The sequence below is a fragment of the Moschus berezovskii genome, chromosome 16 (genome assembly GCF_049115385.1).
Source record: "Moschus berezovskii isolate FMDL1 chromosome 16, NW_MosBer_1.0, whole genome shotgun sequence".
Lineage (NCBI taxonomy): Eukaryota > Metazoa > Chordata > Mammalia > Artiodactyla > Moschidae > Moschus > Moschus berezovskii.
Window position 1 is genome coordinate 30,395,674 of NC_142475.1, and position 25,335 is coordinate 30,421,008.

General features: G+C 36.6%; 1 protein-coding gene across 4 annotated transcripts in view; it reads right to left on the reverse strand.

The window, feature by feature from the left end:
- Positions 1–25,335, reverse strand: part of CSMD3 (CUB and Sushi multiple domains 3) — a 1,369,436-nt gene that overhangs the window by 972,474 nt on the left and 371,627 nt on the right. For all 4 annotated transcript variants that reach the window (XM_088844606.1, XM_088844605.1, XM_088844604.1 and 1 more), the window contains exon 5: positions 24,257–24,464. In XM_088844606.1, coding sequence (XP_088700732.1) covers positions 24,257–24,464 — 208 coding nt within the window. The remainder of the gene's footprint in view (positions 1–24,256; positions 24,465–25,335) is intronic.

Below are 25,335 nucleotides of genomic sequence, written 5' to 3' on the forward strand. Positions count from 1 at the left end.
CATGTCCATTGAGTTGGTGATGCTTTCCAAGCAGCTCATCCTCTTTCATCTCCTTCCCTTCCTGCTTGCAATCTTTCCCATCATCAGGGTATTTTCTGATGAGTCAGTTCCTCATGTCCTGTGGCCAAAAAATTGGAGCTTCAGCTATAGCTTTAGGTCTTCCAGTGATATTCAGGGTTGGTATCCTTCAGGAATGATTGGTTTGATCTGACTGCTGTCCTAGGGACTCTCAAGAGTATTCTCCAGCATCACAATTCACTCCAGTACCACAATTAAAAGGCATCAATTCTTTGCCGCTCAGCCTCCTTTACAGTCCAACTCTCACATGACTACTGGAAAAAAACCATAGCTTTGATGATATATACCTTTGTCGGTAATGTTTCTGCTTCTTAATATGCTGTCTAGGTTGGTCATAGCTGTTCCTCCAAGGAGCAAGTGTCTTTTAATTTCATGACTGCAATCATCGTCTGCAGTGATTTTGGAGCCCAAGAAAATAAAGTCTGTCATGTTTCCATTGTTTCCACATCTATTTGCCGTGAAGTGATGGGAAAAAATGCCAATGTCTTAGTTTTCTGAATGTTGAGTTTTAAGGCAAATTTTTCACTCTCTTCTTTCATTTTCATCAAGAGGCTCTTTAGTTCTTCTTTGCTTTCTGACATAAGGGTGGTGTCATCTGCATATCTGAGGGTATTTTTATTTCTCCCGACAATCTTGATTCCAGCTTGTGTTTCATCCACCCCATCATTTTGCATGATGTACTCTACATATAAGTTAAATAACAGGGTGACAATATATAGGCTTGACGAATTCTTTCCCAATATGGAACCAGTTCATTGTCCCATGTCTGGTTCTAACTGTTACTTCTTGACTTGCATACAGATTTCTCAGGAGGCAGGTCAGGTGGTCTGGTGTTCCCATCTCTTTAAGAATTTTCAACAGTTGGCTGTGATCCGCACAATCAAAGGCTTTGGCTTAGTCAATAAAGCAGATGTTTTTCTGGAACTCTCTTGCTTTTCCCATGTTCCAACTGATGTTGACAATTTGATTTCTGGTTCCTCTTTTCTAAATCCAACTTCAACCTCTGGAAGTTCTTGGTTCATGGACTGCTGATGCCAAGCTTGGAGAATTTTGAGCATTACTTTCCTATCATGTGAAGTGCATGCAATTGGGTAGAAGTTTGAACATTCTGTGGCATTGCCCTTCTTTGGGACTGGAATGAAAACTGACCTTTTCCAGTTCTGTGGCCCATGCTGAGTTTTCCAAATTTGTTGCATACTGAGTGAAGCACTTTAAAAGCATCATCTTTTAGGATCTGAAATAGCTCAGCTGGAATTTCATCACATCCACTAGCTTTGTTCATAGTAATTCTTCCTACTTGACTTCACATTCCAAGATATCTGGCTCTAGCTGAGTGATGATACCATCATGGTTACCTGAGTCATTAAGACTTTTTTTTATAATTCCTCTGTGTATTATTGCTACCTCTCTTAATACCTTCTGCTTCTTTTAGGTCCTTGCCATTTCTGTCCTTTATTATGCTCATCTTTGCATGAAATTTTGCCTTGGTATCTCCAATTTTCTTGAAGAGATCTCTAGTCTTTCCTATTCTCTTGTTTTTAATCTATTTCTTTGCACTGTTTACTTAAGAAGGCTTTACTGTCTCTCCTTGCTATTCTTTGGAACTCTGCATTCAGTTGGTATATCTTTCCTTTTCTCCTTTGCTTTCTGCTTCTCTTCTTTTCTTAGCTATTTGTAAGGCCTGGTTCAGTTTAGTTCAGTAGCTCAGTCATGTCTGACTCTTTGCGACCCCATGAATCACAGCATGCCAGGCCTCCCTGTCCATCACTAACTCCCAGCATCATGAGGAAGGCTGGGCTGGAAGAAGCACAAGCTGGAATCAAGATTGCTGGGAGAAATATCAATAACCTCAGATATGCAGATGACATTACCCTTATGGCAGAAAGTGAAGAGGAACTAAAAAGCCTCTTGATGAAAGTGAAAGAGGAGAGTGAAAAAGTTGGCTTAAAGCTTAACATTCAGAAAACTAAGATCATGGCATCTGGTCCCATCACTTCATGGGAAATAGATGGGGAAACAAAGGTAACAGTGAGCGACTTTATTTTTTGGACTCCTAAATCATCACAGACGGTGACTGCAGCCATGAAATTAAAAGACGCTTGCTCCTTCGAAGAAAAGTCATGACCAACCTAGACAGCATATTAAAAAGCAGAGACATTACTTTGCCTAAAAAGGTCTGTCTAGTCAGAGCTATGGTTTTTCCAGTAGTCATGTACGGATGTGAGAGTTGGACTGTGAAGAAAGCTGATCACCAAAGAATTGATGCTTTTGAACTGTGGTGTTAGAGAAGACTCTTTAGAGTCCCTTGGACTGCAAGGAGGTCCAACCAGTCCATTCTAAAGGAGATCAGTCCTGGGTATTCATTGGAAGAACTGATGCTAAAGCTGAAACTCCAATATTTTGGCCACCTCATGCAAAGAGTTGACTCACTGGAAAAGACTCATGTTGGGAGGGATTGTGGTCAGGAGGAGATGGGGACGACAGGGAATGAGATGGCTGGATGGCATCACCGACTCACTGGACATGAGTTTGAGTGAGACGCCCACTTTCCTTCTTGATTTCCTTTCTCTTGGAGTGGTATTGTTCACCACCTCCTGTACAGTGTTACAAACCTCCATCCAAAGTTCTTCAGGCATTTTTTCTACCAGATCTAATCAGTTAAATCTATTTATCACCTCCACTCTATAATTATAAGGGATTTGATTTAGACTGTACCTGAATGGCTTGGTGGTTTTTCCCTACTTTCTTCAATTTGAGATAGAACTATAAACTATGGTTATAATAACACTCAAACTTTTGTGTTAGTCTAGGAGAAGGCAATGAAACCCCACTCAGTACTCTTGCCTGGAGAATCCTATGAACATAGGAGCCTGGTGGGTTGCAGTGCATGGGGTCACAAAGAGTCGGGATACAACTAAGCGAATTCACTTTCACTTTTCACTTTCGTTCATTGGAGAAGGAAATGGCAACCCACTCCAGTATTCTTGCCTGGAGAATCCCAGGGACGGCAGAGCCTGGTGGGCTGCTGTCTTTGGAGTCGCACAGAGTCAGACACAACTGAAGCGACTTAGCAGCAGCAGCAGCAGCAGGAAGACATTATGACAAGAAGTGAGTGGAAGGGTAGAGTCAGAAAAACTAGCTAAGAAATATCTCTAATACACAAGAAAGACTACAGATGAAAAGAAGCTAGTTTAACATCACTTAGGAATACAAATTATGTAATATGAGAAGAAATAGCAAGGAATGTGTCAAGCAGTAACTGAACTACTTGGAGTGGACAATAACAAAAGTCAGGAATTACTAACATTTGAGATTGAATTTGAGACTCATTTTTGACATGGGAGAAATCAGAGAGAATGCATGTTTCCAGCACAAGATTATGTCTTTGTTTTCTGAGATGCCTAATTAGAGTTTTTAATGTGAAAAGATAAGTAAAATCTAAAACAAAAACAAAGAAGGGGAGTTTGAAATTAGGAAAGGATGTTCACTCATCAAAAAAGAACTGATTTAAAAGCTTTTCATTCACAGTAGTACAGTCTGGATAGAGGAAGACCATGCTGGCAAGAAACTACACTCAGTACAAAAAGGAGACCATTTACAGTCATACTAGTTGTGCGCTGTACAACAGAAACAGGTGCCACTTACATAGACCAGGATATATACCTGGAGTCTCCTGAGAGTTTTATACTGTATCACTTTCCCAGCTCTACTTGTTGGTTGGGGAATATAGTATATATATATACTCCCTTTTCCCGCATCCCACACAGATCCCCTTGAGACAAATTTCAGATAAAATAGATTAAGTATTCTTTTATGGTACTGATTCTTAAGAAATCCATTGTGTGTTGCATAGACTTCCATTGTTTAAATAATTCTAATTAAGTAAAGTAAACATGAAATATGTTCTTTGCCTCAAAATATTCTTAAATTAAAAAGAAAGTTATACGCTAACCAAATGAAAGTTCAGCTAAACTTTCGTTAAAATATATGAACAAAAAACAAATTATATCATGACTTTATTTTTCCCATCTTAGTCATTCTGCTTTTGTATAAATTTGGGAGTTGGTGATGGACAGGGAGGCCTGGCGTGCTGTGATTCATGGCGTTGCAAAGAGTCGGACACAACTGAGTGACTGAACTGAACTGAGGGGTTGAAAAGCTTCATTTTGATTAATTTTTGAATGTCTATATTGGCTTTAATGAAAGTGGAAATCTTCGTTATAAAGTCTATATTTTATTTTATTTTGTTTCTCTTTGAGAAAATTATTTTGATAATATTGTGAGTTAGCTAAAACCACTGCATCACTTTCTTATTCTATTTGAAGAGTAAGGGATGGACAAGATCCTCATAAGAGTTACATCTATATGTAAATGCCATAGAGAAGATGTATTCACCAAACACCTTCAGAACCAGATCACTACATATAAGAAATCAAGCCAGGTCTCCTTTTAAAGCAAAGGGCAAAAACAAAAACAAACAAACAAAAAAAATGATCTGAACATTAGCTAATTTGTACCTGTTACTTTCTAAAACATCCAAGTTTATGGGTGCAAAACCTGTGAGAACATCTTGTGTTTCACAGGCAGCATGTATTTTAGATTAATGGAAATGCTACTTTGGACAAGGATTAGAAGAACATTTTAGGAATCCTGATGCAGGAAGTATATTTGAAGGTTTTTTTTTGCTGTTTATCTTTTCAAAATATATTTACGGGTTAGACCAAAAAGTTCATTCGAGCTTTTCCATGACATCTTACAGAAAAACTCAAAGGAACTTTTTGGCCAACCTAATATTATCCAAACTATCCCTAGAAATCAAATATTAAAAAAGAACAAATGATTGAGATTGTAAAAATAACTTGGAATTTCTCAACATAAATATCATTATTCAGTACATACTGAAGATGTTTGGCAAATATATTCTAAATTATAGGATTAGCAAAGTTTAAATTATTGTATTAACACAAAATCTACATTTATATTTTCACCACAGGTAACCTTACTTTCAGTGAACTTGCTAGCAGTAGGGAAATAATTACCAGAACAATTCACCCTAGTGTTAAACTTTCATTTTTCTTCAATTAAAGTTAGTTTCATCTTTTTCTTCCTAAGTAGAGAGAATATTATGTATAGAGAGGGGCTGCCAAATTTGCATTTGAAGACTGAAGTAACACAGTAAGTTTAAAGGATTTTACATATTGGCTAAAGAAAAATGAAATGCTTTATGTATGAGAAATAGGATATCAGTATGTTTTCACAAACTTAGATGAAGGCAAATCATATAGGCATGATAGAGCTGAAGAGCTACACACTAGAAGGACATACTCCAAATTTTTATCGAAGTAAAAATTAGGTAGTACTTTCCCATTCAGCATTATTTTTTGGATTTCTTTGAAGTCTCTTAAAACACTGATTTATTTCTCTGACATTCTGACTTCTTAATCACTTATAACAAAGTACTCTTATTTAAGTGCATTGTTGCAGAGAAACCTGGAGTGATTATCTTCCAAACTATACATATAAGATATTAATGTCTTTTTTAATTTATAATAAACTACCTTGGTATTTTTAAATATTTTCCTTTTTTTACATTCTACCACTCTCAAGTAAACACACTCTTTCTCTAGGCTTGAATATAGCACCTTCTGCCTCACTCTTTGGCACTGTGGGCAAGTGCTCTTATTGGTTCTTTTTTGTTAGCACTCAACATGGTCTTTGGTGCATATACTGAGTGATGTCTGCCAAACAGATGGATTTCAGCACCTCTTAAATGAAAGTTGTCCTTGAATCTTTTAGCAAATTTTATATACTATATGAAAGAGCCTAGTTATACCTTTAAATGTCCTCTAAAACCCGAAAGAATTATTGAAAATCATGGTTAATTCATTAATTCCCAATGAATATAATCAAAAAGTACCATAAAGTAGGTATCTTAAGACAACAGAATTTTATTATCACACAGTTCTATACACAGAATTTTGAAATCAAGGGTCAGCAGCATTATGTATGTTCTCTCCTACTGAAGAATCCTGCCTTACTTCTTCCTAGCTTGCGTAAGGTTGTTGGAAATCCTTGTCAGTCTTTAGCTCCAGAAATGTAATTTAAATCTCTGCCTCAGCATCACATATTCTTTTTTCCTGTATGTCTATATCCAATTTTTGTTCTAATAATGTGACAATCAGTGGATTAGGGCCCACATTAAAATCTAAACTGGCCTTATCTAAATTTGAACATATCTGCAAAGATTGTATTTCCAAATAAGGTCACATTTACAGATAGAAGGGACTTGGGATATTTTTAGGGGGAACATAATTCTACTCCATAAATGTTGGAACAAAAAGTGGGAGGATTAATGGATATAACATTAGCAGGAATTTCATGTAACTGGCTAAAAGATTATTATCTTTCAACATCCAATTCAGGGCCTAAATATCTTTGTTAAGTTTCCCTCTCAACCACAGTCTGAATGGTTCTCCATTTTGTGAATTCATAAATACTTCTAACCAGTATCTTGAAGGCTTTTACACCTTTCTTCAGGTATATAATACAAAAATATAAAAACTAGGCTGCTTATTATTATATTTTTTTCTTTTAAGGATACTATAAACTGTTAGAATATTCTTACATGTAATAGTTACTTAGAGATAAATTCCATACTTTCCATTATGTTTTATTTAGAATGATGAATCTTACATGATTACATAAGAGAAACAAATATAATGATGTCTTAAAACCACAACATTGTGTTTGTCCAGATAATTAAATGTGGGGCAAAAAAGTATTTTGCACAGCAAAGGAAACGAGAAACAAAACAAAAAGACAACCTACTGAGTGGAGAAGGAAACGGTAACCCACTCCAGTATTCTTGCCTGGAGAATCCCATGGACGGAGAAGCCTGGTAGGCTACAGTCCACGGGGTCGCATAGAGTCGGACACGACTGAGCGACGGAACGGAACGGAACGGAACGGAACTGAGTGGGAAAATATACTTGCAAATGAATCAAATGAGAATATACTGCTTATAAAAGACCTGCTTTAGGGCAAAGGACACATACAGATTGAAAGCAGGGACAGAAAAAGATATTTCATGCAGTCAGAAATGACAGGAAAGTGGGGGTAGCAATATTCATATCAAACAAAATGGACTTTAAAACAAAGAAAGATAAGAACAGTAAATAATGAAAAAAGGATCAATACTAAAAGAAGACATTATACTCATTAACATATAAACATCTTATATACAAGCACCTAAATACATAAAACAATACTAACAGACATAAAGGGAGAAACTGACAGAAATACAAAGATTGTAGGAGACCTTAACACCCTACTCACATCAATGGAACAGATATTCCAGATAGAAAATCAATAAGATGGCAAAGATTCTTAGAGTTGGACTTAATTGATATTTTCAGGAAATTACATTAAAAAAATTCAGAATTCATTTTCTTCTCAAGTGCAAATGAAACCTTCTCTGGGAGAGACTACCTAATAGGAGACAGGACAAGTCTCAACAATAAGAGGATAAGAATTATTTCAAGCATCTTTTCTGACCAAAATGTCATGAAACTAGAAATTAATCTCAGAAAGAGAAACAAACAAGTAAAAAAAGATTACATGTGGAATGAACAACATGAGACTAAAAAAAAACTGGGTCAATGGTGAAATCAAAGAAGAAATTTTAAAAATCCTTTATCAGTTAAGTACTAGTGATGCAATGTACAACATTACAAACATATAATTAAGATTGTTGTACATTATATACTAAAGAGAATAAATTCTAAGAGTTCTCATCACAATGGAAAATCGTTTCTGTCTTTAATTTCATATCTTTATGAGATGATGGAGTTCACTAAACTTACTGTGATAATCATTTCATGATGTATATCAGTCAAATCATTATGTTGCACACTCATATAGTGCTGTGTGTCAGTTATATCTCAATAAGACTGGAAAAAAAAACAAAAAAACAGATACTTTGACAAAAATGACAAAAAAATCCATACAAATCTGTGAGATGCAACAAAAGCAGCTTTAAAAAGTAATTTCGTGCAATACAGGCCTTTCTCAAAAAACAAGATAACCTATCACCTAGAAGAATAAGAAAAAGAGAAACAAACAAAACCAAAGGTTTGCAGAAGAAAAAAATAGGAAAGATCAAAGAGGAAATAGATTAGACATTCATAAAATAGGAGAAAAAAATCAATAAAAACAAGAGCTAATTCTTTGAAAGGATAAACAAAATCAACAAACCTCTGTCCAGACTCATGAAGAAGAAAAGAGATACCCAAATAAAATAAGAAAAGGAAGAGGAGAAATAACAACCTATAAAAGATATACCAAAGATAAATAAATAAATAAGAGAATACACTGAACAAATAAATGCCAACAAATCAAAAATGAATCAAGAAGAAAAAGATAATTTGAACAGACTTATCACTACAAGTGAAATAGAATCTGTAATTAAAAAAAAATCTCCTTGTAAACAAAATCCAGAACTGGACAGCTTAACTGGGGAAAGTTACCAAAATGTCAAAAAGAACTTATATCAATCCATCTCAAATTTCCTCCAAAACATTAAAGAGGGGCCATTCTCAAAGTCATTCTATGAAACCATCATCACTCTTGATACAAAAAACAGACAAAGACACTACCAAAAATGAAAATCATAGGTCAGTATCTTTGATGACTATAGATGCAAACATTCTCAACAAAATATTGGCAGACCAAATACAAAAATACCTAAAATGTATTATACACCTTGACCTGGGTGGATTCATTCCAAGGTCAGAAGGATGATCCAATACATAGAAAGCAATCAATGTGACACACCATATCAACAAAAAGAAAAACAAAAAACACATGATCATCTAAACAGATGTAGAAAAAGCATTTAATGAAGTTCAACATACATACAGATGACCAACAAGCACATGAAAAGATGCTCAACACTGCTATTATAATTATTAGAGAAATACAAAGCAAAACTACAGTGAGGTATTGCCTCTCACTGGTCAGGATGGCTATTATCAAAAATCTACAAACAATAAATGCTAGAGTGAGTATCGAGAAAAGGGAACCCTCCTACACTTTTGGTGGAGTGTAAACTGAAACAACTACCATGGAAGACAGTATGGAGATTCCTAAAGAAACTAAAAATAGAACTATCATATGACCCAGAAATTCCACTCCTGGGCTTATACCAGAAGCAAATCATAATTCAAAAAGATAGATGCCCCCCAATGTTCACACCAGCACTATTTATGATAGCCAGGACACAGAAGAGGCCTAAATGACCATCAATAGAAGAGTGCATAAAGATGATACAGTAAATATTTACAATGGAATATTACTCAGCCATAAAAAGTAATGAGATTAGGTTATTTTTACAGACATGGATGGACCTAGGGAATGTCATACAGAGACAAGTCAGTCAGAAAGAGAAAAACAAATATTGTATAATATCACTTATATAAACGGTAAAGATGATCTTATCTGAGAAGCAGAAACAGAGACAGTCTTACAGAACAAATGTATGGATAGCAAAGGGGAAGGGAGTGAGAAGGATTGGGAGATTGTGATGCATGCATATATACTACCAATACTATGTATAAAATAGATAACTAATGAGAACATACTGAGAAGCACAGGAAATGACATAATGCACTGTGGTGACCTGAATGAGAAGGAAGTTCAAAAGGGAGGGAATATATGTATATGTACGGTTGATTCATTTTGCTATACAGTAGAAACTAACACAACATTGTAAAACTACTGTACTCCAATAAAAATAATTTTTAAAAATAAGTAAATAAAAATAAAAAATAAAAAAATATAAAGGCAACCCTCAGAAAGGGAAAATATATTTGCAAATGAAGCAACCAATGAGGGGTTAACATCCAAAATATCCAAACAGCTCATTCAACTCAATAAAAAAAAATTAAAAACTGAATCAAAAATTGGGGAGAAGATCTAAATAGACAGTTTTCCAAAGAAACCATACAGATGGTGAGAAACAACATGGAAAGATGCTCAATATCACTAAATATTAGAGAAATGCAATGAAAACTATAATGAGATATCACCTCAGGCTGGTCAGAATGGCTATTATCAAAATATCTACAAAAATTAAATGCTGGAATCTGCAAAGTATATAAGCAACTCACACAACTCAGTACAGAAAAAAATATAGCCCAATCAAAAAATGGGCAGACCTAGACAGACACTTCTCCAAAGAAGATATACAGATCGCCAGTAAACACATGAAAAGTTGCTCAACATCACTAATTATTAGAGAAATTAAAATCAAAAGAACAGTGAGATATCACCTCACACCAGTCAGAATGGCCATAATCAAAAAAATCAACAAACAATAAATGCTGGAGAGTTTGCAGAGAAAACAAAACACTCTAGCATTGTTGATGAGAATGTAAATTGATACAGCCACTACAGAGAACAGTATGGAGATTCCTTAAACAACTAGGAATAAAATTACCATATGGACCAGCAATCCCACTATTGGGCATATACTCTGTGAACACTATAACTGAAAAAGATACGTACCCCAAAGTTCATACCAGCCCTCTTTACTCCATAGCTAGCATATGAAAGGAACCTGGACATTCATCTGTCAATGGATGAATACTCAATGGACAGATAAATGAATAAAGAAGATGTGGTACATATATATAATGGGATATTACTTAGTCATTGAAAAGAACGAATTTGAGTCAGGTCTAGTAAGGTGGATAAACCAAAAGTCTGTGATACAGAGTGCAGTAAGTCTGAAAGAGAAAAACAATTATCACGTATTAATGCATATATATGGAATTAAGAAAAATGGTGTTGATGAACTTAAGTTGCAGAGAAGGAATAGATATGCAGCTATAGAGAAATGACTTGTGGACACAATGGGAGAAGGAAAAGAGTGGGATGAATGGAGAAAGTAGAATCAATATATATACACTACCATGTGCAAAATAGATAGCGGGTAAGAAGATGCTGTATAACACAGGGAGTCCAGCTTGGACTCTGTAATGACCTAGAGGGACAGCATGGGGGGATAGGAGGGAGGCTCACAAGGGAGGTGATACATATTTAACTATGGCTGATTAGTGCTGTTGTATGGCAGAAACCAACATGACACTGTAAAGCAGTTTTCCTACAATCAAAATTTTTTTTTTTAATAAATAAAAAAAAATGAATTCTGTAGAGGGTGTGGAGAAAAGGGAACTCTCTGACACTGTTCGCTGGAATGTAAATTGGTACCGCCACTATGGAGAACATTATGGAAGTCTTCAAGAAAAATAAAAATAGAACTACAATAATACCCAGAAATTTCACTCCTGGGCATATACCTGGGAAAAAACCATAATTCAAAAAGATACATGGACCTCAATGTTCACAGCAGCACTATTTACAATAGCCAAGAAATGGAATCAATATAAATGTCCATCAATAGAAGAATGGATAAAGAAGACGTGGTAAATATGCATGTGGTACAAATATGTATATATGTTGTTGTTATGGTTCAGTTGCTCAATCATGTCTAACTCTTTGTGACCATACGGACTGCAGAATATCAGGCTCCCCTGTCCTTCACTATCTCCTTGAGTTTGCTGAAACTCATGTCCACTGAATGTGCAATCCAACCATCTCATCCTCTGTCATCCCCTTCTCCTCCTGCCTCAGTCTTTCCCAGCATTTGTGTTTTTTTCAGTGAGTCAGCTCTTTGCGTCAGGTGGCCAAAGTACTGGAATTTCAGCTTCAGCATCAGTCCTTCCAATGAATATTCAGGGCTGGTATCCTTTAGGATTGACTGGTTTGATCACCTTGCTGTCCAAAGGACTATCAAGACTCTTCTCCAGTATCTCAGTTTGAAGGCATCAATTCCTTAGAGCTCAGCCTTCTTTGTGATCTAACTCTCATATCCATATATGATTATTGGAAAAATCACAGCTTTGACTATATCGATAATTGGCAGCAAAGTGATGTCTCTGCTTTTTAATACACTGTCTAGGTTTGTCAAAGATTTTTTTTTTTTCCCAAGAAGCTAGTATCTTTTAATTTCCTGGCTGCAGTCACCATCCACAGTGATTTTGGAGCCTAAGAAAATAAAGTCTGTCACTGCTTCCATTTTTTCCCCATCTATTTTGCCATGAAGTGATGGGACTCTATGGTATGATCTCAGCTTTTTTTTAATGCTGAGGTTTAAGCCATTTTTTTCACTCTCCTTTCACCCTCATCAGGACACTCTTTAGTTTCTCTTCACCCTCTGCCATAAGGGCAGTGCCATCTGCATATCTGAGGTTATTGATATTTCTCACAGCAATCTTTTATCCAGCTTGAGCCTTATCCAGCCCAGCATTTTGCATGATGTACTCTGCATAGAAGTTAAATAATCAGGGTGACCATACACAGCTTTGATGTAATCCCAATTTTGAACTAGTTCGGTGTTCCATGACTAGTTCTAACTGTTGCTTCATGGCCTGCCTACAGGTTACTCAGGAGGCAGGTAAGGTGGTCTGGTGTTCTCATCTCTTTAAGAATATTCTAGTTTTTTGTGATCCACACAGTCAAGGTCTTTGACGTAGTAATGAAGTAGAAGTAGATGTTTTTTCTGGAATTTTCTTGCTTTTTCTAAGATCCAGGGGACACTGGCAAATTGATCTCTGGTCCCTCTGCCCTTTTTAAATCCAGCCTGTACATCTGGGAGTTCTCCGTTCACTTATTGTTGAAGCTGAGCTTGAAGGATTTTGAGCATTAGTTTGCTAGCATGTGAAATGACTGCAATTGTGTGGTAGTTTGAACACTCACTGGCATTGCCTTTCTTTGGGAATGGAATGAAAATGAACTTTTCCAGTCCTGTGTCCACTTCTGAGCATTGCAAATTTGCTGGAGTATGAGTGCAGCAGTTTCACAGCATGATCTTTTAGGATTTGAAATAGCTCATCTGGGATTCTATCACCTCCACCAGCTTTGGTCATAGTGACTTTGACCCACTTGACTTTGCACTCCAGGATGTTTGACTCTAGGTGAGTGATCACACTATCATGGTTATCTAGGTCATTATGAACTTTTTTGTATAGTTCTTGGGTATTCTTGCCACCTCTTAATATCTTCTGCTTCTGTTAGGTCCGTACCATTTCTGTCCTTTACTGTGCGATCTTTGCATGAAATGTTCTCTTGGTATCTCTAATTTTCTTATTCACCATATCTGAGGTGGTTCTATAGAATATTACTAAGCCATAAAAAAGGAACACAATAGGAGGAGGAACAAGATGGCGGAGGAATAGGACAGTGAGACCACTCTCTCCCCCACAAATTAATCAAAAGAACATTTGAACGTGGAGTAAAGTCCACAAAACAACTTCTGAATGCTGGCAGAGGACATCAGGCACCCAGAAAAGCAGCCCATTGTCTTCGAAAGGAGATCTTTTTAAAACCCATAGATTACATGTCAAACGGTAACTCCCAGCAAAGAAGCAGTGCAGACACCTGCATACGCCATTAGCAAGCGGGGGTTGGGCAGGGAGGAGCCGGCTGAACTGCTTAGAGAGAGGACTGGGCTTGAATGCCAAGAGAACAATCTGAGAGAACTGGGGATAGCAAAGAAGACTGGGATAGCTTCCCCACGAAAAGGCGGAAAGCTCTAACCGAAGACTCTGCCAGCCCCGTTCACAGAACAAAGGACTGAGCAGAGCGAGCCGGCTGCGGTTGGCCCATCCCCCATCCCCCACCGAGACAGGCAGGGAGGGCAGCCAGAGCTGGAGGGGGCAACCGCGGCCCCAGAAAGGCATCCAATACCAAACTGCAGGCAGGCTTTGTTGCTAATCAAGACTTCTTGGGCTCGGGCCGGTCGATATCCGCCTGAGAAGGTGTGCCAGTTGTACACCCAGAAAACCGAGTGGCAGGGACTGGGGAGGCAATAAGTCGCAGCGACCTCACTTGCCAAACACCTGGTCACCTGAGCTGCTCCGACCGCGGAAGGCACAAAACGCAGACCCAACCAAGTCTGTGCCTTTCTGGAGTACCCGAAAACCTGGAATTGAGCCACTCCGACCTGGGAAGTGCATACAAAACAGCGCTGGCCTCAGAGAGTTCCTGGCAGAGAAACCTAGAGCCTGTGCAGTGTAGACTGGGACAGCACACGCTCTGTGAGTAGGGGCAAACCCAGTGTGGCCAATACGCTGCAAGCACTCCCCACAGACACCAGAGATATTTGTCTGCAGTGTTCCTCCCTTCCCAGAACAGGACTGAACAACTGAGCCTTTAAAATGTGTCCACCCGCACCCTAGTGTCAGGGTGGAAATTAGACACTGAAGAGACCAGCAAACGGAGGTAAAACAGAGGGAACCACCTTGGAAATGACAGATAGAGTAGTCTAGAGGCTACTCCAAGAATAAGACCAAAAAACAGAGGCAAGAGGCGTAAGCCCGAATCCTGAGAACACCAGAGAACTCCTGACTCCAGGGAACATTAATCGATAGGAGCTCATCAAATGCCTCCATACCTACACTAAAACCAAGCACCACCCAAGGGTCAACAAGTTCCAGAGCAAGACATACCACGCAAATTCTCCAGCAACACAGGAAAATAGCCCTGAGCTTCAATATACAGGCTGACCAAAGTCGCTCCAAACCCACTAACATATCATAACGCATTACTGGACACTTCATTGCACTCCAGAGAGAAGAAATCCAGCTCCACCCACCAGAACACCGACACATGCTTCCCTAACCAGGGAACCTTGACAAGTCACCCGTCCAATCCACACAGGGCGAGGAAACTACATAATAAAGAGAACTCCACAAACTGCAAGAAGAGGGAAAGGCCATCCCAAGCAAAGCAATATAAGCAAGATGAAGAGGCAGAGAAATACCCACCAAGTAAAGGAACAAGATAAATGCCCACCAACACAAACAAAAGAGGAAGATATAGGGAATCTACCTGATAAAGAATTTCGAATTTTGGTGATGAAAATGATTCAAAATCTTGAAAGCAAAATGGAGTTACAGATAAATAACCTGGAGAAAAGGATTGAGAAGATGGAAGAAAGGTTTAATAAGGACTTAGAGGAAATAAAAAAGAGTCAATATACAATGAATAATGCAATAGATGAGATCAGAAACACTCTGGAGGGAACAAACAGTAGAATAACAGAGGCAGAAGACAGGATAAGCCAGCTAGAAGATAGAATTGTAGAAATAAATGAAACAGAGAGGAAAAAAGAAAAACGAATTAAGAGAAATGAGAACAATATTAGAGACCTCTGGGACAATGTTAAACGCTCCAACATTCGAATCATAGGAGTCCCAGAAGAAGAAGACAAAAAGAAAGAACATTAGAGGATACTTGAGGAGATAATAGTTGAAAACTTCCCTAAAATAGGGAAAGAAATAATCACCCAAGTCCAAGAAACCCAGAGAGTCCCCAACAGGATAAACCCAAGGCGAAATACTCCAAGACACATATTAATCAAATTAGCAAAGATCAAACACAAAGAACAAATATTAAAAGCAGCAAGGGAAAAGCAACAAATAACACACAAGGGGATCCCCATAAGGATAATAGCTGATCTTTCAGCAGAAACTCTTCAGGCCAGGAGGGAATGGCAAGACATACTTAAAGTGATGAAAGAAAGTAACCTACAGCCCAGACTACTGTACCCAGCAAGGACCTCATTCAAATATGAAGGAAACATCAAAAGCTTTACAGACAAGCAAAAGCTGAGAGAATTCAGCATCACCAAACCAGCTCTCCAGCAAATACCAAAGGATCTTCTCTAGACAGGAAACACAGAAAGGGTATATAAACTCAAACCCAAAACAATAAAGAAAATGGCAACGGGATCATACTTATCAATAATTACCTTAAACGTAAATGGGTTGAATGCCCCAACCAAAAGACAATGGCTGGCTGAATGGATACAAAAACAAGACCCCCATATATGTTGTCTACATGAGACCCACCTCAAAACGAGGGACACATACAGACTGAAAGTGAAGGGCTGGAAAAGGATATTCCATGCAAATAGAGACCAAAAGAAAGCAGGAGTAGCAATACTCATATCAGATAAAATAGACTTTAAAACAAAGGCTGTGAAAAGAGACAAAGAAGGAAACTACATAATGATCAAAGGATCAATCCAAGAAGAAGATATAACAATTATAAATATTTATGCACCCAACATAGGAGCACCACAATATGTAAGACAATTACTAACAAGTATGAAAGGGGAAATTAACAACAATACAATAATAGTAGGAGATTTTAATACCCCACTTACATCTATGGATAGATCAACTAAACAGAAAATTAACAAGCAAACACAAACTTTAAATGATACAATAGACCAGTTAGACCTAAGATATCTATAGGACATTTCACCCCAAAAGAATGAATTTCATCTTTTTCTCAAGTGCACACGGAACCTTTTCCAGGATAGATCACATCCTGGGCCATAAATCTAGCCTTGGTAAATTCAAAAGTATTGAAATCATTCCAAGCATCTTTTCTGACCACAATGCAGTAAGATTAGATCTCAATTACAGCAGAAAAACTATTAAAAATGCCAACATATGGAGGCTGAACAACACGCTGCTGAATAATGAACAAATCATAGAAGAAATCAAAAGAGAAATCAAAATATGCATAGAAATGAATGAAAATGAAAACACAACAACCCAAAACCTCTGGGACACTGTAAAAGCAGTGCTAAGGGGGAAGTTCATAGCAATACAGGCACACTTCAAGAAACAAGAAAAAAGTCAAGTACATAACCTAACCCTACATCTAAAGCAACTAGAAAAGGAAGAAATGAAGAACCCCAGGGTCAGTAGAAGGAAAGAAATCGTAAAAATTAGGGCAGAGATAAATACAAAAGAAACAAAAGAGACCATAGCAAAAATCAACAAAGCCAAAAGCTGGTTCTTTGAGAAGGTAAATAAAATTGACAAACCACTAGCCAGACTTATCAAGAAACAAAGGGAGAAGAACCAAATCAATAAAATTAGAAATGAAAATGGAGAGATCACAACTGACAACACAGAAATACAAAGAATTATTAGAGAATACTATCAGCAATTATATGGCAATAAAATGAATAACCTGGAAAAAAAGGACAAATTCCTAGAAAAGTACAACTTTCCAAAACTGAACCAGGAAGAAATAAAAAATCTGAACAGACCCATCACAAACACGGAACTAGAGACTGTAATCAGAAATCTTCCAGCAAACAAAAGCCCAGGTCCAGACGGCTTCACAGCTGAATTCTACCAAAAATTTAGAGAAAAACTAACACCTATTCTACTCAAACTCTTCCAGAAAATTGCTGAGGAAGGGAAACTTCCAAACTCATTCTATGAGGCCACCATCACCTTAATCCCCAAACCTGGTAAAGTCCCCACACACACACAAAAAAATAATAAAGGCCAATATCACTGATGAACATAGACGCAAAAATCCTTAACAAAATTCTAGGAATCAGAATTCAACAACACATTAAGATGATCATACATCATGACCAAGTGGGCTTTATCCCAGGAATGCAAGGATTTTTCAATATCTGCAAATCAATCAACGTAATACACCACATTAACAAACTGAAAAATAAAAATCATATGATTATCTCAATAGATGCAGCGAAAGCCTTCGACAAAATTCAACATACATTTATGATAAAAACCCTCCAGAAAGTGGGAATAGAAGGGACATATCTCAACATAATAAAAGCTATATGACAAACCCACAGCAAACATCATCCTCAATGGTGAAAAACTGAAAGCATTTCCCCTAAAGTCAGGAACAAGACAAGGGTGCCCACTCTCACCACTACTATTCAACACAGTTTTGGAAGTTTTGGCTACAGCAATCAGAGCAGAAAAAGACATAAAAGGAATACAAATTGGAAAAGAAGAAGTAAAACTTTCACTCTTCGCTGATGACATGATCCTCTACACAGAAAACCCTAAAGACTCTACCAGAAAACTACTAGAGCTAATCAATGAATACAGTAAAGTTGCAGGATATAAAATCAACACACAGAAACCCCTTGCATTCCTATACACTAATAATGAGAAAATAGAAAGAGAAATTAAGGAAACTATTCCATTCACTGTTGCAATGAAAAGAATTAAATACTTAGGAATATATCTACCTAAGGAAACAAAAGACTTGTACATAGAAAGCTATCAAACACTAGTGAAAGTAATCAAAGAGGACACTAACAGAGATGTATACCGTGTACGTGGATTGGAAGAATAAATATTGTGAAAATGAGTATACTACCCAAAGTAATTTATACATTCAATGCAATCCCTATCAAGCTACCAACAATATTTTTCACAGAACTAGAACAAATAATCTCACAATTTGTATGGAAATACAAAAAACCTCGAATAGCCAAAGCAATCTTGAGGAAGAAAAATGGAACTGGGGAAATCAACCTGCCGGACTTCAGGCTCTACTACAAAGCCACAGTCATCAAGACAGTGTGGTACTGGCATAAAGACAGAAATATAGATCAATGGAACAAAATAGAAAGCCCAGAGATAAATCCACGCACCTATGGACACCTTATCTTTGACAAAAGAGGCAAGAATATAAAATGGAGTAAAGACGGTCTCTTTAACAAGTGGTTCTGGGAAAACCGGTCAGCCACTTGTAAAAGAATAAAACTAGAACACTTCCTAACACCATACACCAAAATAAACTCAAAATGGATTAGAGAGCTAAATGTAAGACCAAATTCTATAAAACTCCTAGAGGAGAGCGTAGGCAAAACATTCTCCAACATAAATCACAGCAGGATTCTCCAAGACCCACTTCCCAGAATATTGGAAATAAAAGCAAAAATAAACAAATGGGACCTAATTAAAATCAAAAGCTTCTGCACAGCAAAGGAAACTATAAGTAAGGTGAAAAGACAGCCTTCAGAATGGGAGAAAATAATAACAAATGAAACAACTGATAAAGGATTAATCTCCAAAATATACAAGCAGCTCCTGCAGCTCAATTCCAGAAAAATAAATGACCCAATCAAAAAATGGGCCAAAGAACTAAACAGACATTTCTCCAAAGAAGACATAAAGATGGCTAACAAACACATGAAAAAATGCTCAACATCCGTCATAATCAGAGAGATGCAAATCAAAACCACAATGAGATACCATTTCACACCAGTCAGAATGGCTGCTATCCAAAAGTCTAAATGGAATAAATGCTGGAGAGGGTGTGGAGAGAACGGAACCCTCTTACACTGTTGGTGGGAATGCAAACTAGGACAGCCACTATGAAGAACAGTGTGGAGATTCCTTAAAAAACTGGAAATAGAACTGCCATATGATCCAGCAATCGCACTCCTGGGCATACACACCGAAGAAACCAGAACTGAAAGAGACACATGTACTCCAATGTTCATTGCAGCACTGTTTATAATAGCCAGGACATGGAAGCAACCTAGATGTCCATCTTCAGACGAATGGATAAGAAAGCTTTGGTACATATACACAATGGAGTATTACTCAGCCATTAAAAAGAATGCATTTGAATCAGTTCTAATGAGATGGATGAAACTGGAGCCTATTATACAGAGTGAAGTAAGCCAGAAAGAAAAACATCAATACAGTATACTAATGCATATATATGGAATTTAGAAAGATGCAAATGATAACCCTGTATACGAGACAACAATAGAGACACAGATGTATAGAAAGTCTTTGGGACTCTGTGGGAGAGGGTGAGGGTGGGATGATTTGGGAGAATGGCATTGAAACATGTATGTCGTCATATGTGAAACGAATCACCAGTTCAGGGTCGATGCATGTTACAGGATGCTTGGGGCTGGTGTGCGGGGATGACCCAGAGGGAGGATAATGGGAGGAGGGAGGTGGGAGGGGGGTTCAGGAGGGTGAACTCATGTACACCCAGGGCAGATTCATGTCAATGTATGGCAAAACCAACCAATATAATATTGTAAAATAATTAGCCTCCAATAAAAAAAAAAAGTTTAAGAAAAAGAACTCTCAAAAAAAAATAAAGAAAATTTTAAAAAATAAATAAAAGGAAGGAGAAAAACCAAAAAAAAAAAGGAACGCAATAATGACATTTGCAGGAGACCTTGAGACTGACATACAGAGTGAAGTAAGTGAGAAAGAGATATCATATATCACTTTTATGTAGAATCTATAAAAATGGTACAGATGAACTTATTTTCAACGCAGAAATAAAGACAAACATGTAGAGATAAAACTTATGGATACCAAGTGGGGAAGAGTGGGTGGAATGAATTGGGAGACAGAGATCGACATATATACACTATCATATATGAAATAGATAACTAATGAAACCTACTTTATAGCACAGGGAATTCTACTTAGTGCTCTTCTGTAACCTAAATGTGAAGGAAATCTAAAAAAGAGGGGATGCATGTATATATATAAATGATTCACTATACTGTATATAAGAAAGCAATACAACAGTGTAAAGCAATTATACTCTAATTATTTTTTAAAGAGTACTATGAAAAAGAAGTCAGAGAGGAAATATCATGTACTTAAACTGAAGTGATCTTTTTAGAAAACTTTCAAAACACTTCTCTCAGTAGTTCCCAGTTATTTGTGTTAATTCTGGTTTCATCTTTTATGTAATTCTTATTTTAGTGGATGAGCGAGCAAGGCATGTAGTGTTAACTCTTCTAGGTGCACTGTCAAACAAGTTTTCCTTAAGGTAGAAAAAAATACATTTAGATGTACTAAAATTGGTAAATAAACATACTAGGTGTTCTTAGATATCTATAAGAAGTTTTGTTTGATGCAAACTCATATTGAGGTATCAACTAAATATCTAATAGGAATTTTAGGAGTTTAAAACCATTAATCCATATTGTGCTATTCATATGTCAGAGTTTCAGGCTTTCAAAATATTTTACTGGTATATGGCATATATTTTTGAGAAAGCCCTGGTTGTGTGCATAACAAGAATTACTTTTGTCAAAAAGTACACTGCAGTAGCTATTAGCAGATCTCGGTTTTCATCCTGAATTTTCAACATACACAATAAGCCTCAAAACATATTTCCCTCAAAGAACCCTGGGCAGCTGGATCCCTAAAATCCCCCTGGCTCTTACCATTTTATGAGTACTCTATTTGTCTAAAGAGAGGCAACCGTTTTGGAAAAATGGGTAAGAAAAACGTAGCATACACATATAAAGAAATAACATTCAACCTCAGGAAATAAGAATCCTGCTATATTCAACAACATGGATGAACCTTAAGGACATTACATTAAGTGAAATAAGCTAGCCACAGAAGGATAAATACTGCATGATTTCACTTATATGAGATATCTTACATAGTTACAGAAACTGAGAGTATAATGGTATTTGCCAGTGGCTGGGGGGAAAGGAAATGGAGATTTGCTATTCACTAGAATTAAAATTTTAGTTATGTAAAACAGGTAAGTTCTATTCTACAGATCTGCTGTTCAATATTGTGCCTATGGTTAAGAACACTGTATTGTACACTTAAAATTTTGCTAATAAGGTAGATCTTATGTTAAATTCTCTTATCACAGTAACAAATGTTAATTCAAAATTATAGAACCATAATACATATTTAATCAAATTATTTTACTGCTGTGAATAAGCAATAATATGCATAACCACAGCTTCTTCACTGCACATTTTAGTCTCATAACTGTCATAAATAAGGTGGCAAAGAGAAATACCTGTTTGACAGGATTAGTATATGTAATATTTATTTTGTAGAATGAAATTATAGTCAGTTACTTCTAATTAATTTATCTTATTTAGTTGGATAATTGTTGACTCACTAACACAATCTTTGTGCTATCCATTATATAAATCCATACCATATATATAAATATATGTATTACATAATTAGTTTGATTAATTTCATATGCCATGTTAATTTGATTTTCAGTTTTTTGAGTGGTAAGAAATATTTTGGCTCTTGTAGGATGGCTTATAGGACAGTTATATTGACAGAGTTACAATATTGATAAAACCAAACTTACTGTTTTACTTGCCATAGCAATGAGTGGAATAATCTAGTTTGCAGACTACTGATTTCATGTCTATAGCATATAAATCAATACATTTGTGCAGGAGATTGTAAATTTGCACTTTAACAAACACTGAAGGTAATTCTGATGTAGATATTAACAAAAAAAAAACACCATATGAGAAATACTGTTAAATTTGGAATTATTAGCATACATTTGTCTGTCATTGTTTAGTCGCTAAGTCATGTCCAACTCTTTTGCGACTCCATGGACTGGAGCCTACCAGGCTTCTCTGTCCATGGGATTTTCCAGGCAGAAATATTGGAGTGGGTTGCCATTTCCTTCTCCAGGGGATCTTCCCGACCCAGGGAATGAACCCATGTCTCCTGCATTGGCAGACGGATTATTTACCCTTGAGCCACCAGGGAATCCATTAGCATATATATATATATATAATGTATTATTCCAAACATATGAAAGACAATATACCATATAGGTGTGTGTGTTTGTAAATATATATACATACATATACACACACTAATGTGTACATATGTGTGTGTATGTCTGATTTATGTGTTTGCATATAACATATAGGCCTCTGTGGTGGCTCAGTGGTTAAGAATCCACCTGCAATGCAGGAGACTTGGGTTCGATCCTTGAGTCAGGAAGATCCCCTGGAAAAGGAAATAGTTACCCACTTCGGTATTCTTGCCTGTAAAATCTCATAGACAGAGGAGCCTGGTGGGCTACAATCCATGGGGTCACAAAAGAAACACATACACATTTACCTAGTGTCCTTTCAATGACAATCTGCAATGTCGTCTTATTCTTTCTTCTTCATACTTCTCTTGCCTATGTGACACCTTATCCCTTGTATTTCCTCCTGTCTCTCTGTTTTAGACTCCTATCAATGTCTTTTTGTTTTATTACCATCAATATCAAATACATATCAGTTGTGCTTCTACTTGCAGCTACTGAATCATATAAATAGATACTATCAGATGGCTTTAATATGTCTCAAAGAGACTTCAAACTACTTATATCTAAAACAACTCTCAATAATCGTAGCATTTCTGTTCGAAACTTGACCTTTCTCCAACATTTTTCAACTCAGTGAGTATATCTCCGGCTTTCACCAATTTATGCAAGCTAAAAAATGATGTTTTATTAGAACACCATCTTCTTTAACATTCTTCATTACAGCGGTCTTTATCACTATACCTCCTAAATATCTATCAATGCATTCTACTTCTTTATCGCCATCAATATCATCCTAATACAAGCTGTCATGATTTTTTTTCTTGAATTACAGTAATCACCTCTTAAGAGATGTTCTTACAGCTAATCTAGCCTCACTTCAAATTAATCTCTATACTTCAGCAAGAATCATCATTTGAAAATGCAAACCTCTTCATTTAATTGATTTTGATAAAAATCCTTCAATAAATTCTCAGTATTCTTATCAAATTTTTACATTTCTTAAAAGACCCTTTTAGTTTAGATTTTACCTATGACTTCATTTCAATAATTCCACCATTCTTCATTCAATTACTGATTTTACTTTACACTTCAATGATAACAGTGCATTAAATTTTTTAAAACAGCATGAAGTTATATTTTATTTTTAAAAATATTATATCCTAAAATTATGTTTTGAAAACTCTGCAGTTTCATGAGACCATGTCTTGAATTTCTAAAGAAACAGATCATATTCACCCATATCATAGTGTTTAATTTTTGCCTTCAAATAACAGGGTACATAAAAGATCTACTTACAAAACCAAAGGTAAATTATTTCCAAGACTATTCAATTAATTTGAAAAGAAATGCCAAATATGAACTGGCACACTAAGGAACAGAACTGTAGGAACAACTCTTATTTCCTTTCACAAGTTTTGAGAAAATCAAATTATTTTTCATTGATTGAGTGATAAAGACTTGATGAAATGCTTCATCTTTCAAAATTCCACTCTATAGATCAGTACCCCATCTTCAAAATTTCCTTAGCTCTGATAATTACGCCTTATAATTTTCCTGCATTTGTTAATTTTTAAAATATCTAATTCTTTAAAGGCCCAAATATAGTTGTTCTTGAATCCCAATTTTGCCTCAGGCAGTGACATCAATGTTAAGTTGATAGAAACTGTCTACTTACCATATTGTAGGTGGCTCAGAACCTTCTATTTCTAAGTAATCATACTTTTCTTCCATTTGGAAATCAGTAAATATGAGTGAAATTGTATCCCCAGGTTCTGCTACAATGGTCCAAGTGCAATCAGCATTATTATGGTACTCATTAGGAAAACTAGGGCTTGATATGATGCCGCTAGATCCTCTCATTGTTCCTCCACATGCATCTTCAGCTGTTGAAAACAAAAATGAGATGGTCAGATATAAATCATTAAGAGAAATGCAATTAAAATCAATTGTTAATATTACTGAATAAAGGTAACAGGACAAATGTAAAACCAAATGCACATTATACTAATAGAGATTAAATAAAATGTTAAGTTCATAACAATTTTTTAATCACATATATAAATGCTATCATGACTGGGCTTCCAGGTGGCACTGAAAGTGAAAGTGAAGTAGCTCAGTCATGTCTGACTCTTTGTGACCCCGTGGGCTGTGGCCTACCAGGCTCCTCCCTCCATGGGTTTCCCCAGGCAAGAATATTGGAGTGGGTTGCCTTCTCCAAGCGATCTTCCCGACCCAGGGATCAAACCCAGGTCTCCTGCATTGCAGGCAGATGCTTTAACTTCTGAGCCACCAGTGGTCCTGGGTGGCAGTAGCAGTAAAGAGTTCACTACTGTGAATCCACTGTGAGTGCAGGACATGCAAGAGAGGTCGGTTTGATCTGAGTAGGGAAGATCCCCAAGAGTAGGAAATGGCAAATGGCAACACAGATAGAGGAGCGTGGCAGGCTACAGGCCATGGGTTCACAAAGAGTCAGACATGACTGAGCAAGGAAGGATGGAAGGATGGGCTATCATGATTATTTTATAATAATTGGTTGAAATAGCAATGATGTAAATAAAAATCATACTCCAATCTGAGCTCAGAGTAAAAGAATTAAGATTTTCTTTTCATCGATTAGATGATGGAGTGAAACAAAAGAAATGTTGTTCTTAAGGTCTATAATGGGAACTCTTCAGTCACTTTGCGTATTCATGATAGGTCTCAGCTTTGTTTTTATTTCCTTAATGTAGTTATGTAACAAATAAATAATATGAA